Consider the following 22055-nt stretch of genomic DNA (forward strand, 5'->3'; position numbering starts at 1 on the left):
CTACAGGCTCTGTTTGTAACAAAGTCCAGTGGCTTTTAACTTTGGAGTCTGAATAGCCCTCCAAAGGCTAAGGAGAAACGCCTTTGGTCATGGCCTCCGAGTGAAAGGAGAACAGCTACCCTCCTCTTGATCAACAAATGCCCTCATAGAGTTGATGATTTATTCATGTTCCTCAGCTTCTTCTTTCTCAGAAGAAACTGAATTGGTTCTTTATCACTCCCATCAAATTAGAAGAAAGCAAACACACTTATTATGTGTCACTGGGAATGCCCCATTTTCTCTGATGCCCACGATGTCACCTCATCTTCCCCAAATCTGTCCCCTCTTCCTACCCCCATCCAGGTTGACAGTAGGTCACCCCGCTATGGTTTAGGTGAGTTTGCTTCTTTAAGTCTTCTTTGGGACAGGATATTCTTGGAGACTTTTTTTTAAAGTATGTTGAGTGTTTTTGAGATCTAAACACTAGGAACGGGATGACAACAAATGGAAGAGGACAGTTCTACCCGATGGAAGTTTCTGTGATGATGGGAACGTTGCAACCTGTGCTGTCCAGTAGGAAAGTCACCAGACACAGAAAACCACTGAGCACTTGAAATGGGGCGAATGCAACCAAGGAACTGCAGTCATACCTTCACTTGACTTTAATTAATTTAAATTTCGCAAGCTACATAAGGCGCGGGACAGCACAGGTTTGGAACATTTAGAAGATGTGTGATGTTGGTATCAGCGCATCAGGTTGAGTACTGCTTCCTAAAGTTTTGCCTGGGAGATAATAAACAATGTAACAATATGGTTATCTCTAACCATTATCTCTAATAAGTTAATTTTACAAACTTTTATTACTTGTTTTCTTCAAACCTAGTCTCTAGGAAGGATAATCTACTAGATGTTTGGTAAACGCTGTCTCTTTCGAATATCCCTTTAGAGCCCCAAAAGTACATCGATGCTTTCTCTCATCTACCATCAGAGCTAAAAAAAAAAAAAAAACTTTGATATTTCCTAGTTAAAAATTTGGAAAACACCAGAAAGAATAAAGAAATAAGAACTATCATCCAAACTTTTAATTATTTTTAGCCTTTTGCTGTGTACATATAATAATGATGATGATGACAACAGCTAATACTCATGTAGTGTTTACAATGTGCTACACGTTGCTGCTTTGCTTCTACTTATTTTAATTTACTTCGTCCTTCGAAATAAATACTATCATTACTCCCATTTTAAAACTGAGGAAGCCAAGTCACAGAGAGATCAAGTGACTTGCCCAAGATGAACCAGCTGGTAAGTGGCAGGGCTGGGATCTGAACCCAGGCAGTAAGCTCCAAATTATCCTCATATATTTAAACAAAACCGGGATTATACTCTACATAGTGTTAACATTTTCCCATGTCTTTGACTGTTTTGAAATACATTTCACAGCTGCATATATTTTATCATTTAATAACCTTATATACTTTAACCTGACCCCAACTATTGGACATTTAGACTCTTTGCACTGTTCCCCTATTATGAATCATAGGGAAACATCCTCATATATAAATCTTTGTGCACATCTCCCATTGTCTAGTTAGGTTCAATTTCTAGGGGTCACAGTACTGGGTCAAAGGGTCTGAATACATTTAAGATCTTTGGGGCTTCCCTGGTGGCGCAGTGGTTGAGAGTCCGCCTGTTGATGCAGGGGACACGGGTTCGTGCCCCGGTCCGGGAAGATCCCACATGCTGCGGAGCGGCTGGGCCCGTGAGCCATGGCCGCTGAGCCTGCGAGTCCGGAGCCTGTGCTCCGCAACGGGAGAGGTCACAGCAGTGAGAGGCCCGCGTACCACCAAAAAAAAAAAAAAAAAAAAAAATCTTTGATACACCTTGTAAATCATCTCCCATAAACATTATACTACTTAACCCCGTATCAGCAGTTTATTTATGTTTTCTTTCTCCCTAACAAGGGTTATATCATTGATACCATTTTCTCGTGGCTTCCATAAAGCTCAGAATGCCTTCTGGCTTAACTTTGTGTTTTGTTTGTTTTTTTTACTAATTTATAGACTTTATTATTTTTTTGAGCAGTTTTACATTCACAGAAAAATTAAGCCCAAAGTACAGAGAGTTACCATATACCCCTTCAAGGCTCCAGGGTTTCCCCTATTATTAACATCCTGCATTACTGTGGTACCTTTGTTACAAATGATGAATCAACACTGATAAAGATTATTAACTGAAGTCCATCGTTTAAGTTAGGGTTCGCTCTGTGCAGTAGGCTGTGGCTTTTGACACATGTATAATGACGTGCATCCACGTACCCATCAGGGTATCATTTAGTAAACAGTTTTACTGCCCTAAAAATCCCCCGTGCTCTGCCTACTCAGCCCTCCCTCTCTCCCCGAGCCCTTTGTAACCACGGATCTTTTCACGTTTCCATAGCTTTGTCTTTTCTCTGGCTTAATTTTTGGTGCCTGCTTTTACTTTCCCATGTGTAACAGCGCTGAACCTCACTCTGTTGAGTTTAATCAGTGGTCCAAGTTGAAATACTATACATATTCTGTACGCAACCAAGATTCATCAAAATAAACAATACTGACCCGTTCTAAAGATCAAGCACATGCTATGTGATCCTTGAGTGGACCTTGTATCTCAGCTGTTTTGTCTACCTTAACACTTCCCTAAGGCAGAGCCCCCAAATCTTCTCAGAGGTCCAAGGGACTGATCCTCCACATAGCACAGGGGACAAAGAATTTCTAAAGCAAGTCCCCGAAGCAGCTACTTCCTGGATCACTACATTCAGCAGGACTCCTTACAAATGACATAGGTTAAAAGAATAAGAAGCTGTTATTGGCTATCAAATGTCATGATATACACAAGAGAAGTGAAAATTGCTATCAGATTTCGTGAGGGGACAAAATGAAGCCGCATTTGAACTCTTCAGCTGATGTTATGGAAAATCTGACTGCTTGGGGAAAAAAAAATCGAGAAAGAGGAATCTATATGGGGGACAGACGGAATGCTAACAGGAAACCCTCCCTGCTCTTTGCCATACCTGCTTGGACAGGAGACTGATGTTCCTCTGCCAGTATCCTACCCTTACTACCAACATTTCTTGTTATATACATCATACAGAGCACAGTATTAGAGTTCTTTGCTGCCTTGAAGGAAGGAAACGTAAGACTTTCGAAATTCACAGCCTCTGTTAATGAATACATTTATAGATTTTACCATATTTAAAAACCACCGAAATGCTTTTCATTCTAGTGGAAAGATAGACAAAGAAGCCTCAGGAAGAGCTTTAGCTATCTAATCAGTCCTACCCAGAAAACATCACGTGAAGAGCAGAGAGAAGAATCCAGATAGCCCAGGACCCTACCTCAGAAGACACAGCCCCACAGCGTCCAGTCCCCTGAGTCTAACAAAGAAGCCTAGGAGGACCAAAGAGAAAACTCATTCTGGTGTCACCGAGGTCAGCACACCTACCGTTCTGAGTGAGCTTTGTGGAGCAGATGAGGGTGGCGATCTGAAAGCTATCTTTCGTGCTATCCTTGTTTGGCGTAAAGTTGCCTGGGGTTTTGGATGCCTGGAGCTCCTTTTCTTCCATCTCCACTTTGGTTCCAGGCAGGGTCAGGTAGAATTTAGCATCTTCCATTTTCTTGTTGTCACCCTGCAAAGGAAGCATGTTAGGGACACCAAGTGGTGGACAAAATCTCTTATGTGCAAATAAAATAGTATCTATCATGAGCGCAGTGTATTTTATCAAATTAGATCCCTTCCAACTCCGAGATACTGGGATACTGTCCCAGAGTTTGAGTCCAGAAATAATTTCAACATTGAATGAAAACAATAAGTTATGAACTAGAAGTCAACATTCTAGTCTCTGCTCTAAGTAAATACATAAAGGATAAGGTTGGATTTCACTTTCTTGAACATGTAAATGGTCACAATGATACTTCACTGGGTCCTTTGAGAAGAAATAGCTTGCCATGGCTTCCAACACTATTTTTGAGCTCAGGAGCTGCTAAGGGAAATACACATCAAGTGGATTCATCTCAGAAAAGCTACCAACCGTGTGAAAAGCCTCCTGGATACTGTTGGACAAATGAGATCTTCCCAACATCTGCTTTCTGCTCTAAAATCTCAGTGGAAGCGATAGCTCTGCAGCAGTTAGAGGGAAGAATAAGGACACAGCTGATAGGAGAGGAAAGGAGGCCACAGAACGGAGAAATGGTGCCTGGCTTGCGCTGATATGAAAACCACATCCTACCACATCCACCACACTCTAACCCAGCCCAACAGTGCAACTATCAGCGCTCCACACAGGCTGATGCAAAGAGCAGAAGAACAGCCCTTGACTGTTCACCTCCACGGACGCCATTTGCACAACAGGGAGGGACCATCACTTAAAAGACTAAAGGGATGGGAGACCATGCAGCTGGTGTGACCACAGTCCTCCGGGGTTCTAGACTTGAAGGGGCAAACATGTACAGCCCGAGAGACGTTTCTGATATTTGTACACGTAAGTCTGAAAGGAGCTTGCAGAACCAATTTCAGGGGGAGTAACTATGTCCTTAGTCACTTTCTAAGGCTCCTTCTTTAGCACCACCTTATAAAGCACCAGATCATGCCTCCCGTCCTGCAGGGTGGTGCCGTCCGGGTTCATCAGCTTCACGAAGGCCACCCCGAAGGCTCGCTCCGATTTATCTCTGGCTGAAAAGACAGGAATACGTGTCTGAGCAGGGCAGGGAGATACCAGGGGCTGACGGCTATGAGAGCTGACGGCAATTTTGCTCTGGGGTTTGGTGTTCAATCGTGCTATAACCAACACAGTTGAGCGAGCCCCAATAAGCCATACGTACTGTCCACGTCACAGACCCCTTGAAGGAAACAGTTCCCTAACTGAAATCTTCTGGTGCCCCCAAGTATGCTCCTTTTCCTATATTTGTGAATGAATGACATCAGTATCGCCTCGGTCACCCAGATCAGAACTGTGGGTGTTGACACTGACCCCACCCCCGTGGCAGCTCTGCGTCCTGAGCGCCTCTGGAGGCTGTGCCTTTTCTCTCCATCCCTGCTGTTCCCACCTGAGGCCAGGCCACACTCACCTCTTCCCTGTATTCCCACAAGATCTTCATAACAGATCTCTCTGTCTCCAGCTCTTCTCCACCCTTTGGGGATCTCCAAAATCAAATCTAACCAAGTCAACTGCCCTGCTCCAAAACCTTCCCATGACCTATCTCCCTACTGCTGTTCTAAGACAGACTCCGTAAGTATTTTGTTTATTATCTTCCAAGGTTTGTGATGCCATCTAAGATTTCTGTTCCTCTCTTCTTTCCAAGATAGTAGCCCTGGTGCCAGGAGAAGCGGATATGTGTGTCCGGTGGCATTTGGGGGAGGAGGGTCCAGCCTCCTGAGGAAGCCAAGGGCCTCTCTCCTGGTCTTCAGGTGTTAGCCTCTGAGCTCACCATGTCCCCTGCTTAAATGTCTACGGCTGGGGTGACTCATGGCCTGTTCTCACCACAGGCACACCTCTGAGGTCTGCTGTGACTCGTGTTACCCAGATTGGCTGAGCACAGGATCATACTACAGTTTGTTCATCTGTTCTCCTGTTGACGGCCAATTTGGGGGTACCGTGACTAACGCTGCTATAAATATATACGAAATCACGACCACCAACACCACCCACACAGCATTCTTTAATGGCTCCTCCATAACAGAGTTCAAAAGAACCTTCATCTTTCACGATCTGGCTCTAGCCTGCCTGGAATCAGACCACTGACAGGTCAATCCAGGAACTTACTAGCCCTGTGACCTTGGGCACATACCTAACATCTCTGTGCCTCAGTTTCTTTACATATAAATGTGGATTAAAATGTGTATGGGTCTTACTGATTACTGTAGATACTAAACAAGATGGTGTATAAATAGAGCTTCGCATAGTGTCTGGTACAAACTAAGAACTTGATGAATGCTAGCTTAGTATGATGGAGAACTGTACGAAATTGCTGATAATTGACTATCTGCTGATACTTGACGATCTGATACTGACCTACAAAAATGGCAATTTCAGATGGTTCAATCTAATACCATGATGGCTCCCACTTTAGCCCTACCGAGCTCACTTTGCTTTTCAAACACATTTCTCCACCAGCACCCTTCACTGGGCTAACTTCTGCTCACCTTCAAGTCTCAGCTAGGATGTAGGAAACCTTACGCATAAATCCCCAGGCAGGGTTAGGTGCTGTGCTTACTCCTTGATGGTCGTTGCTGTAACACGTATCACGTTGATCTGAACTTCATCACCTGTTTTCTTGCTCATCTTCCTAACTAGCCCACAGAGACTTTTCAGAGCAGTGACTGTGTCCTATTTGCTGTCATCTACCCAGGGCCTGGCCTGCAGTCTGGTAGGTAGATGGCATTCAAAAAATTCAGTTTGGAAGGAAGGACTGCATTTTTATGCAGTGCTGAATGAGAACAACACTTCCAGAAATGTTAGGATCAATCTGAAAATAATCAATATTCTCCTCTGTTCACACCTTAGGAAAGTCAACTTATAAACTGTGATCTGAGACTTGAAACAGTTCTTTCATGAAAAAAAATAATTTGGGAAACAGATTGAACAGTTCTCTTGCTTCAGGATTTCTCAGCAGTGTGGCAACATACACGGTGAATGTCTAAGAGGGAGACATAATATACAAGCACTTTCTATCCCTATTCAACTGGGAAACTCTTTTTGTCAGACAGCATCTATTGGCACTGTAGAACCTTAGCATTCATAGAGCACATTTCAGGGAAATTCTGATATACAATGATAAACACAGATCTTGGAAGCCTAGAAAAATTCATTTTAAGATTTCCTTAGCTTCACTGAATCTTGAAATAAAGATGCCAAGTATCTCATTCTACAGACCCACAAAAGCACTGTCAAGCAAGAGTAAACACTGTTTTGATTGAAATGTGTCGTCGACCTCCTACTACTCACATTCCTGAGATGACCGGTGTCGGAAGGTAAATCTTATATGGCAGCGAGCAACTTCTTCTATAGCAATGGATACCTGCACAATAATAAGGAATATCAGTACAGTCCCCTGCACTCACAGTTCGCTTTATAAAATGAGGCACATTTTAGTATCCGATCACAGGAGTAATTCCTAGAGAGTTAGATTTGGTGTAGGGTTTCGTTCGAAGGAGATTTAGCTCTTTTTCAAAACCCAAAGGATCTCAAGAGAAGATCATCTTGGCTGTTCATCATAGATTCTGAAAACGGAGATATTCCAAATTTCTAGTGCTTTCTCAAGTGGGAAGCAGGAGATACTTCAGGGGGAAAAGATCAGTACTTTCAGGTCTGTGTGCAAGACTGCAAGGTGTACATGGATATGTTAATAGTTAGGGCCTATAATAGAAGGAAAAGATAAAATACTGGGGACAAGGAAGCTTTTTTTTTTTTTTTTTTGCTGCTTACATATACAGAAGAGATGGGGAAACAGAGGCATGGAGCAACGTACAGGGCAGAGAATTTGTAGCAAATAGTTAAATAAATTATGGCATGATTATATAATGGAATATTATGCAAGTATCTAAAAATATACTTCTGAAGGCTTTTTAATGCCTCAAGAGAGTTTGAAAAGGCACAATATAAATTTGTCTGAATGGCATGATCCAAAACCTATGAAGTATATAAAATTGTGGAAAATGGTTACTTCTGAATTAAGATATTAGTGCAACTATTTTTTTTTAGTTTTCTACGGAGAGCTCATAAAACCTTGACAATCAGAAAAAGCCGATGTGGATTAAGAACAAGGTCCTACTGTATAGCACAGGGAACTATATTCAATATCCTGAAGTAACAACCATAATGGAAAAGAATATAAAAAAGAATGTATATATATGTATAACTGAATCGCTTTGCTATACAGCAGAAATTAACACAACATTGTAAATCAACTGTACTTCAGTAAAAACCCAGAACAACAAAAAAGGAAAGAGTTGATGGAGTCTGGGGCTCAGAAGAAGTGGAATCCAGTTTAGGCTCCGACACGAGCAGCTAGAGGAACTTGGTCACTTCACTTCTCTGAGTGTCAGTTACGTCATCAGAAAATGGGCTGCTGCAACTCGGACCGTTTGTCGCAGAGCTACTGTGAGGCTCACGCGAGCGGACTGATCTCGAGAGCACTTTGGAATTTGTAAGACACATATTTAAATTGAAAAGAAGCCCAGCTAACTTGATTAGAGGCCAAGAAGGAAAGAAATGTTAGGAAACTGCTTGCACACTGTGAAAATTTCCAGTTGGTTCTGGACCATCTTGGCAGCCTCTTACATCATTACAACATCAAGTTTCTCTCTTCCAATTTCAACACGTTTACGAACGAGAATGTTACTTAAGGTTTCTGAAGTTTACGAAAGAGAAATGAGCTTCTGCAGAGCTACGATGATCAATTCATTTCTGATTGCACACCACAGGCAACCTATCTAAAACTTCAGGATAAAGAAGGAGCGATTTGTGGGTAAAAAGAAGAAAGGAAGCTAAACGAGGTTTCATATATGATAGGGGTTATTGATGACACATTCTCACCTTGACAGTCTCATACCAGCAGGGCTGCTTGACTTGGTAATAGACCACTGATTTGTACTCGGAAATGCCTTCGTATCCAGCACCAGGATGAATTGCTTTCTTCAGATGGAAAGAAAAAATTAGGAGGGGGTAGTAATATCTAGAACACTAAGGGTATTCCACATGGTCAGCACATGCCTTACACTGGCATACATAAGCTGATTACATCTGGGGGTGAACAAGAGTGAGAATGAGTTTCCAAGAAAATATGGTGTATATATATACACAATGGAACACTACTCAGCTATAAAAAAAGAATGAAATAATGCCATCTGCAGCAACATGGATGGACCTAGAGATTACCATACTAAGTGAAGTAAGTCAGACAGAGAAAGACAAATATCATATGATATCACTTGTATGTGGAATCTTAAAGAAAATGATACAAATGTACAAAACATTTCTATTTACAAAACAGAAAGACTCACAGACATAGAAAACAAACTTATGGTTACCAAAGGAGAAAGGTAGCAGGGAGGGATAATTAGGAAGTTGGCATTGACGTATACACACTACTATATATAAAATAGATACACAACAAGGACCTACTGTATAGCACAGGGAACTCTACTCAATATCTTTTAATGACATATATGGGAGAAGAATCTGAAAAATAATATAGATAGATAGGTAGATAGATGCATGGATGGATAACGGAACCACTTTGTTGTATGCCTGAAACTAACACAACATTGTAAATCAACTACACTCCAATAAAAAAAATAATTAAAAAAAAAAACGAGTTTCTAGCACTTTGAGGGTCCAAGTGTCTCAATGTGTAATAGCTAAGGCACCCAGCACAAGCTTAACATTCCTCTTTGCTGGAACTTTTCTTCTCTCTTCCATCCCAGCCATACACTGTCCTTTCTTTCTTTCTTCTTTCCTCTCTCAGGGAACAGAGGCCTCGAGAGGGTGACCGGGAGCTCCAGCATGTGTGCAGACACGCTGCTGTGTGAGGTCCTGTCTATACTCTGCTTTAAGGACCTGGTGTAGGTGTGGCATGTTCACTAGAACTTAGGGTTGTGTCTCTTCCTAGAAATGAACCACTTAGTTCAGTAGCATCAGGCCTCCATGGGGGCCCTTCCAAGCTAGTTAGCAGAGCTGTGAAGATGTGTACTTGAACTCCTGGGGCAAAAGGACTCTCTCAACAGCACAAAGAAATCACTCCCGTACCGTGGCCCACAGCGTTCTGCTTATCCCTCAGTGCAGAAGACAACTTAGTCAACTGATTCCTTGGAAGATGATCATATCCATGGGGAAGTGCAGGGGTTGTGTACTCGGCTGTGCCCCCCACCGTGAGGGACTCAGTGAATGGGGTGCATTCCGAAGCAGGTAAGTATGGCTCATACAAGAGGAGCCAGATGTCAGCTGGGACAATGAAAGCCTCCCCCTGCCTCTCCTTCTCCTTGATGTCAGAATGAAGAGTCACTTCTGTTGGAGGAAGGCAGGACACCTGTGTCCGTTCCCAGTGCCACCACTAAGTCCTGGGCTTCCCTGAGAAAACAGCTTCTCCTTTCTGGGCTGCAGTTTCCCGATTCCCAAAACTAAAGAGCGTGGTAGTTGACCTCGAACCAAGAGCCCTTCTGGTGTAACAGCTCTAACAAGCGCATCTCCGCTGGTTTAGCTCACCCAGGGGGAGGGCGTGTGCCCTCCACGTGACCTGGGCAGGAATGCCACACCATGCCAGCCCCGGAGGACCATATCAGCCTTGAAAGTGGCTAAAGAACTTGAAAATGATACAGAATCTCTGCATCGGAAGTGTACACCTGAAATCCCTGGTGGCTTAAGGTCTTCCTCAGCACAGGAGAAATCATGAAAACAAGAGCCTACATGAATTTATTACTACAATTGGTGACCGCTAATCACAAACTTTAACAGGTTTCCTATTCTTTCCTTGTGAAACACCAAATGTGCTCTACAGTGGAGAACAATTTACATCACGCGCCAAGTCCTGTTGTTGTAAAGGAGCGTGTGATGGCAGCAGGACTGCTGGGGACACCACGTACCTCCAAGAGCCTGCCCTCCTCATCAAACACAGACATGGTCACCTCCACGTTCTTCGGCGTCTTCTTTTTCCCTTTGTCAAACTCCCCATGGATCAGGGTGACGTAAATATCATTCCGAACATCTCCTGCAACGTGACAACCCAGCCTGTGAGTGGTGCTGTGTGGAGTCATTTTTAAATTTCAGGATGTAATAAGATGCAAATTATAAGTAAAATATAAAATGTTCTGACTTGGTAATAAACTATTCATACAGCAGAACTTTCTATGTGTATTGTTCCCTGTAGCTTACCTCATTCTACCTCTCTCTATATATCACAGTGTCTGGAGTACAGTTTAGTGTCTATCAGCAGATGAATGGATAAAGAAGATGTGGTGTGTACACACACACACACACACACACACACACACACACACACACACACACAATGGAATACTACTCAGCCCGAAAAAAGAATAAAATTTTGCCATTTGCACCAACATGGATGGACTTCGAGGGTATTGGTGAACTAAGCCAGACAGAGAGAGACAAATACTGCATATCACTTGTATGTGGAATCTAAAAATTAAAACAAACTAGTGAATATAATAAAAAAGACACAGCCTCACAGATATAGAGAAAAGCTAGTGGTTACCAGTGGGCAGAGGCAAGAGGGGAGGGGCAAGATAGGGGTAGGGGAGGAAGAGGTACAAACAACTATGTATAAAATAAGCTACAAGGATATATTGTATAGCACAGGGACTATAGCCAATATTTTATACTAACTATAAATGGAATATAACCTGTAAAAATTGTGAATCACTGTTGTACACATGAAACTTACCTAAGACTGTACATTAACTATACTGCAATAAGAAAACATGAGCAATGATTTATCCATAGGGATATTCACTGTGATATTGTTTGTGAATGTGAAAACTTGGAATCATCCTCAATTTCCAACCACAGAAACAGCTGAATAAATTATGGTACAATAAAATGAAATAATATTGATTTACTCACTTAAAAAATGGACTGAGCATCTACTCTGTACCAAGCACTGTGCTAGGTGTTTGGGAAACGACGGTAAGCCATGCACCAGCCTTGCTCTCATGCAGCTGTAAGTCTGGTGGGCAAGAGAAGCATTCTCAGACAATCACCTGATGAAATGCATAATTACAAAAGAAGGGAAAGGCCAGGCTCGGTGAAAGCATCACACTAAGTCCCAACCTTGTTTGGAAGGTGTGGGAATCTCTCCTTTGAGCTGATATTGGAAGAGGGAGAGAGAATAGCATGTACAAAGGCCCGGAGGCAGTAGATATATGATGGAAGTCTTCAAGTGAGGGAAAAGCTGTGGTGAGATGAGGCTAGAGACAGACATAAGACAAGTCTCCCTGAGGCCTGCAGGCCAAGTGAAGAACTTATACCTTCATCCTAAATATAAACAGAAGTCATGTTTTCAGCAAGGAGGGAGTGGGACGAAATCAGATAGGCATTTATAAAAGATCATTCATGCTATAGTGTGGAGAATGAGGCAGAAAGAGCAGAAACAGGAGAACCAGTTAGGAAGCTCTGGCACTTGTCCAGGGAATTGATGACAGTAGCTACAAGTTGGGTAGCAGTAACAGGATGGAGAGAAGAGGGTGGCATTGAGAGGCCTTTGAAAGGGAAAATTGGCAGGTCTCCTCCATTAATTTTGTGTGAGATGTAAAGGAAAGGAGTGTCAAGGGTGATCCTCAGGCTTCATGTTTGTGCAGCTGGATGGATGAGGGGCTGTTCTCTTAGATAAAACACAACAGAAGAGTCAGGTCTAGATGCCCAGGATGACAAGTTCCAAATGTGGATTTTGAGTAAGAAATAAACAAGGAGAAGAGTGATCCAATGGGAAGAGGACCCACTCAAGTCCTGAGGCAGGAAGCAGCTGGATGGATGGTTGTGGAGTTTAAAGGAAGGGTCTTGGGCCTAGAGATCTGGATTTGGAGGCAACTAACACACAGAAGCAAAGTAAGTGGAAGAGATCCACCAAGGGAGGGAACAGAGGGGAGAAGGAAAGGGTCCTGTTACAGATTGAATTGCGCCCCTCCCCCCAAATTCATATGTTAAAGAGGTGAATAAAGTCAAATGAGGTCATATGGCGGGTCCTAACCCAATATGACTCGTGTCCTTATAAGAAAAGATTGGGACACAGACACGCAGACTGAGGGGTGATGGTGTGAGGTCACAGTGAGAAGGGGGCCACCTGCAAACCAAGGAGAGAGGATTCAGAAGAAACAACCCTACAGATACATTGATCTTGGACTTCCGGCGTCCGGAACTGTGAGAAAACAAACTTCCGCCATTTAAGCCACACGGCCCGGAGTATTTTGTTATGGTAGCTCAAGCAAACTAAGACAGGGCATAAGGACCAAAGACCGAGGAGCTCCAACATTTAAAGGTGAGGTCGAAGATGCTCAGGTGGCAAAGGATTCCTGGGAGAGGCCTCAGGGGGATGGAGAAAAAGAGGAGTGTGTGGGATCACAGACAGCGAGGGGGAACATTTCACGGAGGGAGTGGTCAACTCGGTCACATACTGGCCCGAGGCGACCATTACGCTAAAAATATCCAGCGGACTTGGTGACACTGTAATCTTTGGTGACTAGTGACAGCCATTCCAGACAGGATAGAGGGAGACTGGCAGGTGAGGAAACAGAGAGTATATAATCTCTTCCAAGAATTTAGCTATAGGAGAAAGTGCAGGAGAGGGAGAAGTTTAAGATGAATCTGCAGCCTGTTTCAATGATGATGAGAGGGAGCCCAGCTGAGGGATGTGAGCCCAGATCTTATATTCCTCAAACCTGGCCGATTACCAGAATCCCCCACAGAGTCCCGGTCATACAAACCGCATCAGAGTCTCTGGAAAAATCTGGGAATCGGTATCTTCATATTTCCCAGGTGATCCTGATTGGCTGACCCAAAGACTAGCATATTTGGGAACCATCATTCGAGATGATTTTTTTTTTTTTTTTTTTTTTTTGCCGTACGCGGGCCTCTCACTGCTGTGGCCTCTCCCGCTGCGGAGCACAGGCTCCGGACACGCAGGCTCAGCGGCCATGGCTCACGGGCCCAGCCGCTCCGCGGCATGCGGGATCTTCCCGGACCGGGGCACGAACCCGTGTCCCCTGCATCGGCAGGCGGACTCTCAACCACTGCGCCACCAGGGAAGGCCCATTCGAGATGATTTTTAAAGTCTGTTATAGCCCTGGAAGTTTATGAACCAATACTACTACTGAATAGAAAGAATCTTTCCAAGCCAGATTTCCAAGATAAATGCACTTTGTCCAAAAGATAAACTTCTCTATTTTCGTTTTTCAGATTTTGGTCTTGCTGTAGCAATAAAACTGCCTTCAGTTATAGGAAGAGTATCAATACTTATTTTTATAAACAACAAGAAGACAAAACATTTTCCTAGAATGTTGATGAATGTGTATTAGGGTGAAATGGCCCTGGAAGGGATGAAGTAGGCAGATGAAAAACTACTTTTCATGAGAAAAGAAGAAAATGATAATCTCAATTTTAGAACCCTTTCATTCATTCCACAAATATACTTTTAATACCCACCATGTACAGAAATGTGTGAGGCATCAAATTATTACTGCTCCTTAATTTCCCAAAGGAGAAACAAGATCTTGTATTAGTTTAAAAGAACCTGAATTTTTATGCAATAAACAGCTTGGTTTTTGAGAATTTTTCTAACATGCCAAAGACTGTTTATTCATATATTCTTTCTTCCTATCAAATATACAACATACTTATATTTTAATAGTTATAACACATATATTTTATATAATACACATATATAAGGTTCCTCGAGGGGATGATTTCCTTTTACCACTATAACAATCAAGAAAGTAAATGGGGGCTTCCCCGGTGGCACAGTGGTTAGGAATCCACCTGCCAATGCAAGGGACACGGGTTCAATCCCTGGTCCTGGAAGAGCCCACATGCTGCGGAGCAACTAAGCCTGTGCGCCACAACTACTGAGCCTGCACTCTACAGCCCATGCTCTGCAGCAAGAGTAGCCACCGCAATGAGAAGCCCGCGCACCGCAACGAAGAGTAGCCCCCGCCGGCAGCAACTAGAGAAAGCCCTCGCGCAGCAACGAAGTCCCAACACAGCCAAAAATAAGTAAATAAAATAAATAAACTTATTAAAAAAAAAAAGAAAGTAAATGGGTTAAATCAGTGAATTCACAAGAACACCTATGCAGATTATCAACAAGCAGTGGCAAAAAAAAGATGAATCTAAAGTAGGAAACTGCAGAATGTTTACGTTATTGTCACCACAAGTATGGGGAGAGCCGAGAACATAGTTGGAGCTTAAGCCACTGGAGCAGAAGGTCCAGCTGAGTCTGAGCTGAGTGGGCACATCGCTGGAATTTCCTAGCAAGGAGCTCACGGTGCTGGTGATGTCATCACGAGAAGAGGTATGTGCAGATGAAGCAAATTATTCTCAGGACAGAGAACCTGGGCTATTTAGCGCTACTTAATGGATGATCTAGGAAGTATTTCAGAGGGGCTTGTGCAGAACATAAAGAGAGAGCAAAGAGAAGTTTCTGAGTACATTTAAAAGCGTTCTCTTGGGCTTGCACACTGGGTAGTTTTCTAAGGTACTGCAACCCCGTCTGGATCTCCCACCATCTCGATCTCCCACCGTCTCGATATCACTGAATGCAAATAACGAAATCTTATGGATCCATGTTGCCTCAAGAGTCCCATTAGAAGGGATGGCTGCATGGAACAAAGTCCTAGAGGACGCAGCACAGGTGAATCAAGCAAAGTGTTTACCTGGAAGGATTATTTCAGGAAAGCCCATTTTCCGGGCGATTGCTGTGGATCTATCCACCAAGTGGGAAAAGTTTTTCTGAACCTGTGTGAGGTCCCCCGGCAGGAGCTTCAAGGACACCCAAAGTCCTTTAAAGAAAGAAAAGATACACTTTTAGCTCTTTGTTATGATCCATATAATAAACACACACAAACGCTGAGAAAAATATATGTGTGGTATTGATACAAAAACACATTATTATAAAGATGTAAATTCTCCCCTAGTTAACTTAGAATTTTAATGATACTCCCAACAAAATCACAGTAAGGGGGCTTCCCTGGTGGCACAGTGGCTGAGGGTCCGCCTGCCGATGCAGGGGACGCGGGTTCGTGCCCCAGGCTGGGAGGATCCCACGTGCCGCGGAGCGGCTGGGCCCGTGAGCCATGGCCGCTGAGCCTGCACAACCAGAGCCTGTGCTCTGCAACGGGAGAGGCCACAACAGTGAGAGGCCCGCGTACCGCAAAAAAAAAAAAAAAAAAAAAAAAATCACAGTAAGATTTCTTTGAGAATTTGACAGAAATGTGAATGGATGTTTACTTTGGGGAAAAAAAATAAAGATAGCCCCTCTCAGATATCAAAATACTGTAAAGTTATAGTAATGAGTGATATTAGTAGTAGAAAAGATATATAAATCAATGAAAACAATGAAATCAAGTACTATTATATACAGCAATTAAACATACAGCAAAAGAGACATAACAAATCATGAAAAATGGAACAATTCTATAAACGTGCTGGGATTATTTTCTAGCTACTTAGAATCAATCTAACCTCTCAACGACACATTTTCACTAAAATAAATTCCTAATATAACAGAAAAGTGAACAGATAAAAAGACAGGAAATTAAAGGAAAAAATAAGTGTATCACTATCAAATCTCTGAGTATGAACCATTTTTCTAAGTAGAGAAACAAATGAAGAAATCACAAAAGCAAAAGAATTATCTATACAAACTGAAATTTTGATATACATAAAAAGTAAAAGGTATACTTCATAAACCATATACTACATATGCCTATAAAAGGCATGGTGAAATACTTATAAGAAATTAGAAATTCATACTCATTAGAAGAAGACCATTCAGATCCTCACAAATAAACAGAACATGAATATACAATTCACAAAGAAGTACAAAACGTTTATAAATATTTGGCAAACCAGAAATTGAAAAGTATGTGTCCTAAGTAAGACAAATTGTTATCTTCATTACACAAAGAGTTCACAAAAACTTTAGAAAGGAAGGAAAACTTTAGAAAACTCCTAAATATCAATACATATGAAGGCCAGACAGTTCACTGTCACGTAGTTTTTTAAAATGCTACGGTGGTCTACTTTTCACCTTTCAAACAGGTAAAGATTTTTAAACATCAGTTTGCAAAGTGGGCATATAGTAATTACTGCCCACAGGAAGAAACCTATGGGAAGTATTCTGGAAATATGTACATCTCCAGGTTTAAGTTCATTCCTATCATTTGGCCCAGAAATCCTACTTCCGGGAATTTTCTTGGGGAGGCAGTCCTAAATATGGAAAAAGATTCATATATAAAGATAGTCACAGCAGAGTTATTTAAATTTATAACGGTAACAAAATAGAAAGCATTTAAGTGCTTACCTAGGAATTCCATGCTCCAAAAAAAAAAAAAAAAAAAAAAAAAATCCAAGCAATGGAATATTACGCAGCCACAAAAAATATTTATGAAGAGCATGAAAACATTTGAAAAGTGTATTGCTAAGAAGGAGGAGAAGGAATGGTATTCTTTTTTCAGTTTTGTTAAAAAAAATTGTACATACACAGCAATCTATTTAGTGTAAGGGTTTTCCACTTTAACAAATTATATCCTTAGGTTAGGAGTTCCAAAACAACAGAAATACATTTAGTTATTTATTTTCGGATTCTATGATTTCTCACATGTATTTACTACTCAGGATAACTGTGAACACATGGCAAATTAAATATCCTGAAAATGTTTCCTAATTGCTTCCACTTCAGAAGACGATTACCGGGTGGTAAAAAAAAAAAAAAAAAAAATTGACTCAATCTTCAAAATTATCCCCAAATCATCACCATTTGAATTTCAGATTTTAAACTATTTCCCCTTATTATTTGAGTTAAAAATGCAGTTTCAATAAGCAGAACTCCTCTGAGTTAAAACTATGTCAACAAAATGATATATGGAGGTACTAAAAACAACTAAAAATGTTGTGCTAGGTAGCCCATTAGTTTATATTAATACATATTCATTTGCATTACTTTGGTCTCCTTCCTCTCAATTTTAGGAAACGTATTGGGAGAAACATATTCAGAGAGTGGAACATAATTATCCTCAAAACTCTTTTTCTTAACTAATGAGAACCTACTGTATAGCACAAGGGACTGTACTCAATGCTCTGCGGTGACCTAAATGGGAAGGAAATCCAAAAAAGGGATCTATGTATACGTATAACTGATTCACTTTGCTATACAGCAGAAACTAACACAACGTTGTGAAGCAACTATACAAATTAATTTTTTTAGTTTTTAATTTCCAATAAAAATTAATTTTAAAAAATTAAAAAAAAAAAACTTTTTCTTTGTGCCTTGACCTGTGGAAACAACACGGGGATTACAGGTCAGACAAAAGTGAGGAAAGATTCATGCGATGAGAATCTGTTCTATAGAATTTACAAAATACAGCTGTGATCCAACTCTCTTAAGTCTTAACTGCCTTTAGACGGAAACTGAGGTGGGCAGTCCCCAGCAGGGTCTGTTTTATATCAGAGAAAGATAGTGAAAGGGCCAGAGTCCAAGGACTCAGCTCTGAGCGCCACCCCTCCACCCCTGCCAGAGTCCCCTCCCAGCTCAGTACATAGGGCTGTGTACCTTGTCCTTTGTGATTCACTTCCTTGGCTGCTATCACTTTATTCAAGACTGAAGTGAGTGGCTCATTCTCCCCAATCACATGGGATGTTATCAGGGGCGACATGATTAGCTGCCTCTGCCGGATATAGGTTTCCATGGCAATTCTGGGAAAGTCAGAAATGATTGGTAAGGAAAAAAGAGTAAGTCTCTGCAGCACAGCCTCAGATAGTCATGGGTCCCATGCGCGTCAGTTGGAAATATAAACAGTAGAGGAACCTAACTACAGGATACTTTCCATCTTTATTTTCCCACCGGGGGCCTATCTTAGACACTGAATTCATCTTGAAATGACTTGGGGGAGTGAGGGGAAAAATAAACCCCAAGAACAAACAAAACCGATGGTCAAATGTTAACAACTAAAACCAGGGGCGATGCTTGATGCACTTTAAAAGGTGGGAGAGGCTGCGGGAATGGAATGGTAGATGGACGGAGGAAGGGGCAGGAAGACCCAGCCTCCAGGTCCTGGCTCTACTTGCCAAGTGAGCTCTGCTAGAGTCCCCCCTCTGGGCCTCAGTTTCCTCATCTGTAAGGAAATGTAAGGATCACATGCCTGGAAGGCCCACATCTAGTGACAAGGCTCAACGTACAAGAGCGGTATGTACGCAGCGGCTTCGGGATGGTGTTCGTGGAACCCCACGTGATGAAGAACTATGTTTAGGGTTGCAATGGCACAGCCACCAGCAAACAAGAGCCACTTTAAAGATTACATCAGGCTGAGGCTCGTACAGGGGGATCAAAGAGCCAAACACAGCCCCCATTCTATGGGAAGCACAAGCGCTATCAATAACTACGTATCAACCGGGCGCGGGACAACGGCGGCCAGTCTTCTCTGCTGTGGTTTCCTTCTCTTGCCCACGACACACAGGCCAGCTTTCTCTGCAGGGTTCAGACCTGTACCCTGACAATAGGGGGGAAGCATTCTGCAACACGTTCCTGAAAAGTGGGATTGCGACAGTCTGAGTTGTTTTCAAATGACTCCCTCTTAGACTAGCAGGATACACACATAAAACTCTCCCAATATAATACAAAGCTCTCGAGGTAAGTTCCGAAAGCATTTGCCATAAATCTTAGGAGTTCAATGCCAGAGGCTGTGATGTGCATCGTGAAAGCTGCACAGTGGCTGTTGGCCACACAGTGAGTGGTAATCAAATTAGGGCTGGGCTCCTCGGAGACTCAAAGCTTGTATTATTATACGGTGGAGACAGTCTGAAAGCTCACTGTTTCAGCACGGCTGCTTAGGTAAGAGCTGGTTCAGAAAGTAAGCGGGGAGGCACATAACCAAAGAAGAAACCCACCTCAGAAAGTGAGACAAATACAGAGAAACACATTTGAGATAACTCACATCCATAATGTGGTTCCTATTTTATATGCATTTATAATATTATTTGTATGGAGTAGAATAAATTTCATATCCATGAATGCTGCCCCGATAATTCATATATATTGAAACATATATAATATTATATATATTATTATATAATATTTCATATAACTCCCACATCCATGAATGCTGCTCCTAGTACACATATACATATAAAATATACATATATTATACATATATACATAGGACATAATTATAATATATGTATATATAATAGAAACAACATTCATGGATATGAAAATTATTTCTATTTATCACAAGTATATTTATATTTTATGTATTTATATATTCACATTTATGCTATGTATTTTATTTAATATTTATTATATTTACATAAGATATTGTAATATAGTTGGTTTAATATATGAAATCATTTAACTGAATGCATTAATATAAAATTATATATTTTAATATATTATATGCATTAATTTAATATATCACACTTATTTAACATACTTAAATATACGTATTTACACTGGGAGCAGCATTCATGAAGTTGAAAGTTGTGTCATAATTCACACTAGCACTAAACTACATAAAATATTTACCTCACCATATTCTTGGAGGGTCAGTGTATAGGTGGTAGGATGCTAGATAAGTACATATTTCAAAAATTATTAATAGCAGCTTCTGGATGAGAAGGGAAGTACTACTTAGCACAAACTATTTATACTATTATATTTAGAAACTTATCCAGAAGTGCTGGACTTTAAAATGAAAGATAAGGATTTTTAGATTTTAAATTAAATTACATATAATACCTATTTATTGTAGAAAGAATAGTAAGCAGTTAAACCAAAAGGGGGCAAAATCACCTAGAGTTACACCAACAGAAATAATCACTGTTAATTATGGAGTATATTCTTTGAAATTTCTAAATTTTAAGGTTTTTAATGCATTGTAACAATTTATATTCTTATAAGTAGTATTTATACCCACTGAACGCTGGATATGATATATTTTTAAAACTTCGTCAACCCCAAAACTAAACCTCATTGTTTCATTTGCCTTTCATTGATTCTCAATGAATTTATAGGCCATTTCTTTGCATGTGTATGTTTCCTTCTGACTTCCTTATGAACTGGTATTAATTCCTTATAATTTAGAAATATTTACTCTTTTTCATAGACATTGCAAAGATTTTATTAAATTTTTTCTATGTATAAGTTGTCTAAAATTTCTGTGTGGCGAAACCTATCAATTTTTCTTCTTTAGGCGAATCTTTGGTGTCTGACTCAGAAAGGCCTCCCACACATCACACCGTATAAAACTTTTGTTTTCCTATAGTACTTTAAGATTTTTGGCTCTTACACTTACATATGTTACCATATGGAATTTACAGTGGTATAAGGTGGGAGATGAAGATCTAACTTATGTTTCTTAAATGGTTAGCTAATTTTCTCAAACACTATCTTTTGCAGAGTTTATCTTTCTCCACTGATTTTAAATTATTTTAAAATAATTAAAAAATATATATAACCATATTACTTATTACTAATAAAATCACATATTAACTCAAATATCCTTGGGCTGGTTTCTGGAATTCTCGGTTTGTCATATTGATCTGTTGTGGTGGCCGAGACAATCAATTCTTCTCACTGACACGACTGCCCTGTTAGGAGTCAGATCCAGCAACGTCCCAGCCACCTGTGCGAGGTCAGTGGCGCATGCCTGCTGGAGTATGAGCCAGTCATGATGTTCCCACGTACGCTCCTTCAGCGTTACGGGGATAGAGAGTAGCTCTCCAACGTCCCCCAGTGGCCCACCCGGGGCTCCAGCTCCTGAGACTCGGTATGGGGAGCTGAGTGCAGCTCTGCGGGGAAAGCTTCCATGCATTCCCAGGCTGGCTTCCCTCCGCTTGCAGGAAAACAAGGATTAGTCTACCCTTCACTCTCGCATCTCCTAAACCTTTGTTACTCAAAGTGTGATCCCCAGACCTGCAGTAGCAGCATCACCTAGAAGCCTGTCAGATGCAGACTCCAGACCCACCAGGTCGTGTTTTGCATTCTAACAAGATCCCAGGTGATTCAGGTGCAGGTTACAGTCTGAGAAGCCCTGTGCTATTCTACTCGATTCCTCGTCCTCTGTGATACCTGTTCCATAGGACAAAGTACAGATAAACGTTGGCATTTCTGGCATTTAAGTGGCACCATAATCTGGTAGGTTTGCCCCTTATGTTCCTTTGGTCATTTCTGTAAAATCAGGAAAGTTCAGTTACCCTCTTAATGGAGTGCCACATGAAGGACTTTGAATAGTCTTCTGTCAGCTCCGCTCTGACAATCTTCCCGCTTAAGAGTTTTCCTTTTCTAACTGGGCAAAAGGTTCCTAGCACCTGGTTCTAACAC

General features: G+C 41.4%; 1 protein-coding gene across 11 annotated transcripts in view; it reads right to left on the reverse strand.

Moving 5' to 3' along the window:
- The window catches only part of DOCK5 (dedicator of cytokinesis 5), a 231344-nt gene that overhangs the window by 87973 nt on the left and 121316 nt on the right, over nt 1-22055 (reverse strand). For all 11 annotated transcript variants that reach the window (XR_004483692.2, XR_007477822.1, XR_007477821.1 and 8 more), the window contains 7 exons: nt 18291-18433; nt 15394-15519; nt 10594-10718; nt 8549-8647; nt 6959-7031; nt 4583-4686; nt 3460-3643 (listed from right to left, as the gene is read on the reverse strand). Coding sequence is in view for 8 of the 11 variants with exons in the window: in XM_004270673.4 (XP_004270721.1) it covers nt 3460-3643; nt 4583-4686; nt 6959-7031; nt 8549-8647; nt 10594-10718; nt 15394-15519; nt 18291-18433 (854 nt within the window). In the remaining 3 variants the exon portion in view is untranslated. The remainder of the gene's footprint in view (nt 1-3459; nt 3644-4582; nt 4687-6958; nt 7032-8548; nt 8648-10593; nt 10719-15393; nt 15520-18290; nt 18434-22055) is intronic.

The sequence above is a fragment of the Orcinus orca genome, chromosome 6, assembly GCF_937001465.1.
Source record: "Orcinus orca chromosome 6, mOrcOrc1.1, whole genome shotgun sequence".
Taxonomy (NCBI): Eukaryota; Metazoa; Chordata; class Mammalia; order Artiodactyla; family Delphinidae; genus Orcinus; species Orcinus orca.